We start from the raw sequence: 9,986 nt of genomic DNA on the forward strand, positions 1-9,986 counted from the left end.
TTTAAGGTTTAAACATTAGTTCAGGGCAATCGTTGTCTACACTTCATGACTCCAGGAAGTCTGGAGCTTATGGGAATTTGAAATTCTGCTCTGTATTTTACCCCTTCTGATCAGGATCCTTCTATCGACTTTTATCAAAATGTTCAGTAATGGTAACCGGGCCATGTGGCTAGTTCAATTTCCCCCTTATTCTTCTATGAAAATCCCACAGTCTACTCTCCTCATGCCCTCCACAACCCACCTCCGCAGGCACTTGAAGTAGTCCCCATCCAACAGCCAGACACCATTCAGGAGGTGAAAATGGCACTGATCCCTGGGGAAATACTTTGAAAATCAAAGGGTTTTGAGAAGCTCAGTAACCGCTGGCCCATAATCCTGCTCCTTGGTACTTGGGCATTGTATGAGACCTTCCCTCGGCAGGGCAGGACTGGGGCCCAGAGACATTGATGATCCTCTCTCGTTTCTGAGCCCCCCCAGTGCTTTCAGCGAGGCGGCTCAGAAGCCCAGTCTTTCTGGTTGAGGCTCCCCAAATATCTCATTCCCAGCCCCACCAGGGACAGGTCTGGACTTTATCAGTAGCGCCTGTCATCTCCAGGCCAGGCTCGCTGACTGAGGTCCAGATGATCTGCTGCTAGCATGCTCCCCCAGCTCCGTGGTTATCTGAGAGTCTGCTCACTGTTCCTATCTCTGATCCTAGCTCCTCTCTGCTAACTACAAAGTCACTGGTTCAAACCCACCAGCTGCTCGATGGGAGAAAAATGGGACTGTCTGCCCCGTAAAGACGTACAGCCTCGGAAGCCCACAGAGCAGATCCTCTTCAGCCCAGAGGATCGTGATGAGTTGAAATCAGCTCCATGGCAGCTGGTACAGCATGTCCTTGTGCTCAGATCTCTGTAGACATTAATTCTAGTTCTTACAACAGCCTTAAAAGAAGGCGCTGTTACCCACATTCATTGGATAAGATCACTGAGGTTCCTCTAGGAAGTACTCTAGTTTGTGCAAGATTCCCACACTAGGAATTTCCTCTTTCTCACGGCCATCAAGCCCACTCTGACTCATAGCAACCCTGTAGGGCACAGAACTGCCTCAGTGGGTTTCTAAGGCTGTAACTCTTTATGGGAGCAGAAAGCCTCATCTCTTGCCTATGAAACAGCTGGTGGTTTTGAACTGCTAACCTTGAGATTTAGCACCCTGATGTGCCAGCGGTTCTCAACCTGTGGGTCGTGACCCCTTTGGGGGTGTCAAATGACCCTTTCACAGGGGTTGCCTAAGACCATCGGAAAACTCATATTTCCAATGGTCTTAGGAACCTAGACACCGCTCCTCTATCCGTCTCCAGGCGGGTCCACCCCCATGCAGATATGCCCACATATGAGTACCGGTGTGAAGACTGTTACCCATGCTACACCATGCTTCAAGACAAAATTTCATTGATTTGTCATTAGAAATAAATATTTCACAATATATAATTACATATGGTTTTTATAATTAACAACTATGCTTTCATTATGTTCCATTTGTCACAATGAAAATACATCCTGCCTACCAGATATTGACATTACGATTAATAACAGTAGCAAATGAAAGTTACAAAGTAGCAATGAAAATAATTTTATGGTTAGGGGTCACCACACCATGAGGTATTAAAGGGTCGTGGCATTAGGAAGGTTGAGAACTACTGTGCTATGCCATCAGAGCTCCTAGTAATTGGGGATCCCTCATTCACTTCACCCCTCACCTGCTTCCAGACCCAGTGTGTCTTTCCCCATGGCTGGTGAGCTCCTGAGGGGCAAACACCATCATCGTCACCTGGAACACCTCCAGGGTCTCCTGGTTTAGAGTGTGTTTTTGGAGCTGTGCTGTATTGATTCCTGGTCTTGTCTCTTTCACTTCCCTCAGACTGGTTTTAGCAGAGAGGCCCAGCCTCCTGAAAGGCTCACACCACACCTAATGCTCATTCCAACAGGTTCGTAAAGTAGCCAGACTCTGGCATACTCTCTCTTCTGAGCCCTTATCTGGAGAATCTTACTGCCAGACTGATCTCCAGCCACTAGGAAACAGTTCTCTAGTCTCGACTTGCATTTCATATTTATTTCAATCTCTAAAATCCTTGTGCTTTCTCAGGTCTGGTTTGTTTGGCTTTTGTGCTCAATACCTATTTCTTAGCCACAAACAAATACAACGTTGGTGGTTGATTGCATTGGGTAGAATTTAGTTTGCTTTATTTTAATCTATCTTCTTCCTCATCTGTTGATTCTATAGATTTAATTTTTAAGAACCATAAAACATTGAACACTTTTTTGTCATTCTTTTGCATTGAGCAGGCCATTCCCCACTTAGGTCTTACGGAGTTACAGATAGAGCGCCCTCCACTGGGTCGTCTCTGAGCCCTCTGTCTGCAAATGTCTTGTTTGTGACCCCTTGTGTTTTGTCTTGCTGACTCCCTACTGTAGCAAGAAGGTCAGCCAGGCCATTCTCAGAGTTCCATTTCTAACACCAGGTAAATTTAACATGTGAATTTTCTAACAATATTTTTTAAATGCCCAAGAATATTCCTCATTAGGAAACGTCTTTGCCGATATAACTTTCGATAGAAGAAGAGTTAAGATAGAAAGGAAGTTCGTTTTCTTCCTGTTTTCCCGATATTCTGGCTTGTGGTTCGGTTGCTTTTATCACCCAAGAGACCGACAAACATTGGAATTAAAAAGAAGAAAGCCGTTTGCCATCTATGCTTCCCTTTGATCTCACAGCCACTGCCGCCACCACTGCTGGGGTGTTCTCTGGGAAGGCTGGAAAGTGCAACTGGCTTCCTGCTTGCCCATCCACAGTGCATTTGGGGGCAAAGGTAGCCTCTTGCCAGTCTCTCGAGGTGGTCTCTTTTCAGCCTCTTCTAATCCTGCAGCTCACTTTTTCCCTGAAGCTTGAGCTTTGTGTGCTGAAGTGGTACCTGGACTGAGGGGTGTGGGTGGTGTGGGAGAGGTGTAGGGAAAGCTCCTGAACCTCAGCCCCTCCCAGTGAGTTTTCAGCCTAGGAATCTGGGTACTTCCCTAAGATGCCCACCGTTAGGTGTGCATTTGTTTATTTCAACAACAGTTGCTGTAAACCAGACAGATGGCCTCTGGATGAGATGTACCCACCCCACCTTACCTGCTGCTTTCCCACCCCAGATAGACTGAATCAGTCCATGAGAGGCAACTTCTCAGCAGTGATGGGATGTGTGTGGGAGGAGTGTGTACAGAGGGGACAAGCCAGAATGAACCGATTTGAAGCCCTACCCTAGAGTCCTTGGGCCTTGATGTGGTGGGGGAGCAGAGCAGGTGTGCTGAACTCGTAATGAGAGGCTTCCTCCGTGGGATTGTTGGTATCCTGCCCGCCACTGAGGCTCCTGGGAGTAACTTTACCTTTGAACTCTCCCTGTATTCAGTCCCTGATCCATGGGATTTGATGGCAATCCCTAGCTGGCAGGAAGCTTTGATCCTTGGGGAGTCCAGAGGAAGTCTGTGATGTGTGGGATCCCCAGAGTTACAGGGATTGGGGAGAAGTGGTAAGCGGGGGAGGTGGAGGGGGTGGCTAAGTTAGACCCATTAATTAAGAAGGGGCCTTTGCTTAACACTGGCTTACCTGAAAAGGGAGTTCCGGTAACTGATAACAAGGAACTCAGCACCTTTTGAGTATGAAATGATATTTGCACAAGCATTCGTGTTATTTTAAGGAGACAGCCTTGGTGGGGGATAAATTCTTACCCACACCGGGAAGGAACAGAACACCTGAACAGATACCTCAGAACTTCCTTGTTAAGAAGTCAGAGTTAACTCTTCAGATACTTCTGACTCGGGGAGATGAGGTGACTGCTATATAAACAGTTGAAACTGCAGGATTTCTATATAAGAGTTCCTTGAAGCTGTAATTCATTAATGAGAGTGTTACCCACTGCCCTGGGGTCCATTCCAACGCCTCCTGACCCTATAGGACAGGGTGGAACTGTCTGCCCTATCGGACTCAATACCAAATAAACAGATCACGTCCATCGAGTCCATTCCGACTCCTAGGGACCCTATAAGATTGGGTGGAACTGTCTGCCCTATGGGACCCTATACCAATAAAACAAACTCATGCCCATTGAGTCCATTCCGACTCCTCCTGACCCTATAGGACAGGGTGGAACTGTCTGCCCTATCGGACTCAATACCAAATAAACAGATCACGTCCATCGAGTCCATTCCGACTCCTAGGGACCCTATAAGATTGGGTGGAACTGTCTGCCCTATGGGACCCTATACCAATAAAACAAACTCATGCCCATTGAGTCCATTCCGACTCCTCCTGACCCTATAGGACAGGGTGGAACTGGCCCTGTGGGTTTCCCAGGCTGTAACTCTTTACAGGAGTAGAAAGCTGCCTCTTTCGCCCTTGGAGCTGCTGGTGGTTTTGAACTATTGAACTTGCACTTAGCAGTTCCCAGCGAGTAACCACTACACCACTGGAGCCCTTAGTAACTCTAATGTTCCCCAGCGTCCCTAGAGGACAGGGTAGAACTGCCCCTGTGAGTTTCTGGATTGTAATTCATTACGGAAGTAGAAAGCCTCATCTTATTCCCATGGAGCGGCTGGTGGTTTGTAACTGCTAACCTTCCGGATTGCAGCCCAACGAGTAACCACTAGACTGCCAGGGCTCCTATAGGGCAGAATGAGACCACTCCTTAAGGTTTCTGGGGCTGTAAACCTTTGCGGAAGCAGACTGTCTCATCTTTCTCCTGTGGTCAGCAGCCTAGCACATAGCCCACTGTGCTGCTGGGGCTCCTTGTTAAGTTTGTGTAGACTCTGTACGTACTTGAGGCAATTTGGGGCAGAGGGGAAGCCACTCCTTGGTGCCACTCACTGGTTGCCCCTGATTGTCGGAATGAAGGTCATCTCAGGGGTTAGGGAGGTGTTCGCCCCTACCTGCTCCCTCTGGCAGAATCACTTCCTTCTGACTGCATCCACAAGATCATGGACCTTAATCTCATCAGTGCAGAGCACACGGTATGGTATGTGTCAGCCTCCAGCCAGGCCAGGGCAGCCAGAGGGCAGGGATTGTGGATTATTCATCTTTTTTATTACCAGCCCACGGCCTGGGCACGAAGTAGGCCCTTAATAATTATTGAACCAGTGAGTAATCGTGAGGCAGTAGCTGTGGCGCAATACCCTCTTCACAGAAGCTGGCCTTCGTTTTCACACTGCCAATCTTACCTGAAGATGGTTTATGAAAGGGCAGTAGGGAGGGAGGGTGCCTCAGAGTTGGAAGTCTGGGCTAGGTGACTTGGCTCCTGTTGTGTCTCATCTGTTCCCTGAGAAAACCCAGGAGATAATTGGGTGGCGGAAATTGGGCAGCATCTTTCTGAAGCTTGCTCACAAGAATCAGCTGCTTCATGTGATGACACTGGGCGTGAAGCACCGAGAATTGTCGGCATAATTTGTGGGGCCGAATGCAAAATTACAGTGTGCAGTCCCATTTCCAAAGGCAGAGAGGGAAATGCTACTAAAGGTACCAGAACATAAAGCTCTCCCCTTTCTTCCTTTGTCTTTCTCTCTCAGCGTGCTAATCTGTACTCTAAGCAGAGCAGAGTAAACCAGGAAACTCTCAGCATGATGCTTACTGTCCATTTCCATTTTGTGCCAGACCAATTAAAAATGCACAGAGTAGAAGAGCGCTCAGCGAATATGTAGACTCGCCCAGAGGAGGCCGTTTGTGTCCTGGAGTTGACACATTCCGATATGCTTCATTCTTTGGGCAGTGGAGGCGCTGCGAGAAAGCAAACTCACGCCACTATTTCCTTTCCGCTTTCACCAGTGGGCACATGCTCCCAACACCACATGCGCTCCTTTGACGTACTGATGAAGAAGCAAGGCCTCAAAGGAGTAAGAACTGTGAGCTGTCGGTCCTTTTCCTTCTCTTTATGTTCCCAATGGCTGGGAAGAAAGATGAGTAAGAAAGACAGGAAGAGGGTTCCGTGGGTGACTGTAGTTCTTTGAATGTCCCTGCCTTCTTTTCTTGGCTTGAGGCAATTTCTGATTCGACTAGAATGCGTGCCCTCTGCACGCTGTGAGTGCCTTACTTGCTTAGTCATGAACCTGATAAATTTTACCCTGTCCCCACTTTTGAGTCTTCCTGAACTCCTACACATCGTAGGCCTGTCAGGGCTCTGTGCGTGGCAAATGCTCCGTGCTGCCACACGAGCAATGAATGGTGGGCAGGCACACAGTGCGTGTCTCTTGTCTGCTCACATCTTGCTTCACTTATGAAACCCAAGTTCAAGGGAACGGCCTCCTGGGCTTTGTACACCAGGACCTCATCTGTGGATGTCCTCGTCAGGGTTTGGCAGAGAACTAGGGGGAGAAGTGAGGAGTGGTCCGTCCTGGCTGTACTGCCTGCCTCTGGTTCTGAAGTCTCTGCCACGCTTGAGAACTAAAGAAAGGAGTCTGAGAGACCTATACGAGGACCTGGGGTAAGGCCCTTGTGTAGCAGGTGTGAATGAGAAACCCACAGGGAGCCCTGTCTCCATACCAGAGATTGGGCGTATGTGGTGGGGCCATCTCACCTGCATCTGCGCCCTTGGAGGGCGCCACATGACTTTCCTAAGGGAGCCTGTGAGCCTCCTCAGACAGGAGGAGAGGGCCGTGGGGTGAAATGTTGGCCCAGCAGACAGATGGCCATGACTGTGTCTTTCTTGCCCAGGTGCTGAGAGATGTCCTCAAGGATCTCTACCACCTGCTGAAGCACGTGGTGCGCTCGGAGCCGGATGATGTGGCCAGGCTCCATGCCCAGTTGGCCCTGGAAGAACTGGATGAGATCATGAGAAACTTCCTGTTTCCGCAGCAAAAGCTGGAGAAGAAGATCGTGGTCTTGCCATAATTAGACCCACAAGCAGCCAGAGCAGTTCCCAGGCCGTCCAGCAGGTGGCCCCACTGCCTCTTTGGTGCTGGCAATATGGCTGACGCTGGCCTGGACCTTCTAACTCTGGCCAATTGTAGCTTCAAGTTGACCTTCTGGAAACATCTCTGTAGCCACCCTGCAATTGACAGACACGGATTTATATGTCTCATTACTCTGTCCATTTTACACTGCCCTGTGGCATTTAGAGAGGGACACTTGCCTAACGGAGGTGTGTTTTGAAATACCTGATGGAATCTGATGAAGTGGCCTTGCTCTTATGATTTGAGTAAAAGAGGTGGTCTCCGGGTGTCAGATGCCTTGCTCTCTGTGATGAGAGGACTCTAGGTTGTGAGGTGAGGGCCAGGCCAAGCTAGTCATCCTTGGCTGCTGCAGAGGCCACTCGGAGTTTGTAGATGCAGGCAGAGGTAGGGGAGGCAAGGAAATTGTTAGCAAATCACACAAAATGGAATGAAATGCTCTTGCCTGGGAAGACCAAAGGTCTGACTCAGGCCCTCTGCTGTTGAGATGGAAAGCTGTGGAGTTGAGAAGGTTTTGATCCCCAGAGAAGAGAATCCAGCTAGTTGTATCTTCCAAAGAAAGGTAAGCCCCGGGCCTATTCTCCCTGATCATCTTCTTTCCCTTCCTCTGCCTCTGAATAGAGCAGCCCTGACTACCAGGAGGAGAGAGGCACACGCATCTCTGATGCGAGTTTGCGCCCTGCATCCAGTGCTGCTGTACAAAGAGGAAGGCTCAGACGAAGGGTTAGTGTGAAAATGCATGCTGGAAATGATGGTGCAAACTGGTGACCAGATGCCAGCTTTATTAAACTGATTTCAGATGTAACGTACACCTATATAGATTTTTGGCTACTGCACTTTGATTGCAGCTTAAAGTGATGACAAAAGGGAGAAACAGTCTAGCTGCTTCAGGCAAGCCCCTGACACCTTGATAAGCCTTCCCACAGCCCCTTGGTCAGTGACCGGCTTTGTAGGCTTTGAAGGACTCAGTGAGGAATTCTGTCACAGGTGGTATGTTGTGCCCAAGCTCTCAAGAGACTGAAGGATCTCTCGATAGACACACACATCTCCAGCCAACAGGATCATTCTCCCTGGTGTGATTTACAAATGCATGCTCAGCGCTGAGCTTTTGAGGTGATCATCTCTTCAAAGAACCCAAATTACACACAATTAACAGACCACAAGTTGGCTTAGTGTACAAAGACTTAGGACAAAGGCAGATACTTTAATTTTTTTCAGGTAGATATTTTTACCTGTAGCAGGAGAGCTGTCTTCTTTTCCATCCTCTAGCTCAAGGATATCTAGAAAATCAGGCTCGGTGTTTTCAAGTCAGAGGAGAATCTCCTTTGGACCAGATAAGTGTATGCTAAAACTTCTTGTTCCTTGCCTTCCTTTAGTGAAACTTCATCCAGTCCACCTCAGAGAATCCGAATGAATGTGCAGGCTGGAATGATTGATTTAGTGTACAGTTTCTTATGCATTAAATACACTCTACTTCCAAGGACATATCTTGATTGATCACCACGCTTAGCCTGAGAAACTCTCTAGTCTAAAAACCTAGTTTCTATGTGCAGTTTCACAAATATTCCCAGTCCATTTATTTCCCTTTATATCACCTTTTAATTGGAACTATTTGGCAAGTGGCTAGAAACATTTGTTGTTTGCTGATTTTGATGGGCTCAGTGTCAGGGAGTGACCTTTTTTCTAACCTTGTTACCAAATTCAAAGGAAAAGATACCTTACTTTAATCTTCATAAACATGACAAAATTCAAAATTATGAAAGATATCTTTCATATAGATATGTGTGCAATGCAGTGATTACTGAATGTGACTCTTCTAGCCACAGTATTTGTCACTTCCACTAAACCACATTTGTGTGTGCTCCTGGTGGGTGTGGGTAAGAAGGTGGGGGAAGATACTGATCGGGTTATGATTCGGCTGTGAGTGATTGCTAACAAGGTTCATTGTGATTGTCATCCTGTGGAGTATGAAAATGAGCCATCTTAGTGCTTGCTTTGGCAGCACACATACTAGAACTGGAACAATACAGAGAAGATTAGTATGGCCCCTGCACAAGGGTGACACGCAAATTCATGAAGTATTCCATATTAAAAAAAAATCTTAGAAGCAGGAGTCGGGGTGGGGGAGTGGATCTTATTACCAGCAAAAGTGAAGGCCCAGGAAGTAGAGTGTGTCCTTTGGACTCCAAAATTCCCATGCACTGAACTGCCTTGGAGCAGGAGTGGCAGCAGCAGAATCCAGAGCCAGAGTATGAAACACAGAAAATGGACTTCCAGCTCACAGAGCAACTAAATGCTTAGTGCCTTCAGGCAGGGGTCTGGCTTGTAGAGTAGGATGCCTCCAGGCACATAACTGGAGGAGCTAGGTTTGCCGACCCACAGGCTTGTGGCAGAGCAGTGTGTCCTTTGGGCATGTATTGGCTGTCCTAAAAGGGTTTTTGCAACATTGTACAATCAGGGAAAAGGCCATTGGGTATGTGGCTGGGGGGGGTCAAAGGCCAGAGAGCTGCCTGCCTGCAGATGTGGCAGAAAAGAGTCCGTCCTGTCTGAACAATTGTATCCTGGGCACGTGTAACCTGTTAACTTCCTTAATAAACCCCTTAATCGTGAGTATTGTGTGTAAGTTCTGCATGGCCCCTGCATTGTACCATCAAGCCTAGCTGAAGAAGAGAGCTGTAGGAGGGACAGTGAGTCGGAAGGTTAGAGGGTGGGGCATGTGTGACCTCAGCTTCACAGAAATTGGCCTCAGGTGATGTGGCTAATGTGCAGGGCGACTTTCTTTCCTGCTGAGCAGCCGGAGGTCAGACACCATCTCTCTGTCACATTCTTTTATTATAGTGTGTGTGTGTATGTGTGTGTTCCCATGAAGATTTATAGAGTGAGACTCAACTCGAGGGCAGTGAGGGAGTGTGTGTGTTGGGTAAGAGTAGGAGAATGTTAGGATAATAAAAACCTACAACTAGAGCAAAAGAAGAACAAATCCCCGGAGCTGGGGACAGAAGGCAGAAGAGTGCCCCTGCCTAGCCTGGGGTCTCT

At 48.0% G+C, this 9,986-nt stretch overlaps 1 protein-coding gene and 1 non-coding gene across 2 annotated transcripts in view; both read left to right on the top strand.

The window, feature by feature from the left end:
* Window positions 1–9,560, top strand: part of TANGO6 (transport and golgi organization 6 homolog) — a gene marked incomplete at its 5' end in the record, with an annotated part of 202,259 nt that extends 192,699 nt beyond the window's left edge. The window contains one exon of the mRNA XM_045293918.1: window positions 6,715–9,560. Within this exon, the coding sequence (XP_045149853.1) occupies window positions 6,715–6,891 (177 nt within the window). The remainder of the gene's footprint in view (window positions 1–6,714) is intronic.
* On the top strand, window positions 8,937–9,043 carry LOC115870794. Its single transcript, XR_004046921.1, has one exon. It is a non-coding gene; the product is annotated as a U6 spliceosomal RNA (small nuclear RNA).
* Window positions 9,561–9,986: the final 426 nt, after the last annotated feature.

The sequence above is a fragment of the Echinops telfairi genome, unplaced genomic scaffold (genome assembly GCF_000313985.2).
Source record: "Echinops telfairi isolate 266 unplaced genomic scaffold, ASM31398v2 ScPeMD7_2291;HRSCAF=2852, whole genome shotgun sequence".
NCBI lineage: Eukaryota > Metazoa > Chordata > Mammalia > Afrosoricida > Tenrecidae > Echinops > Echinops telfairi.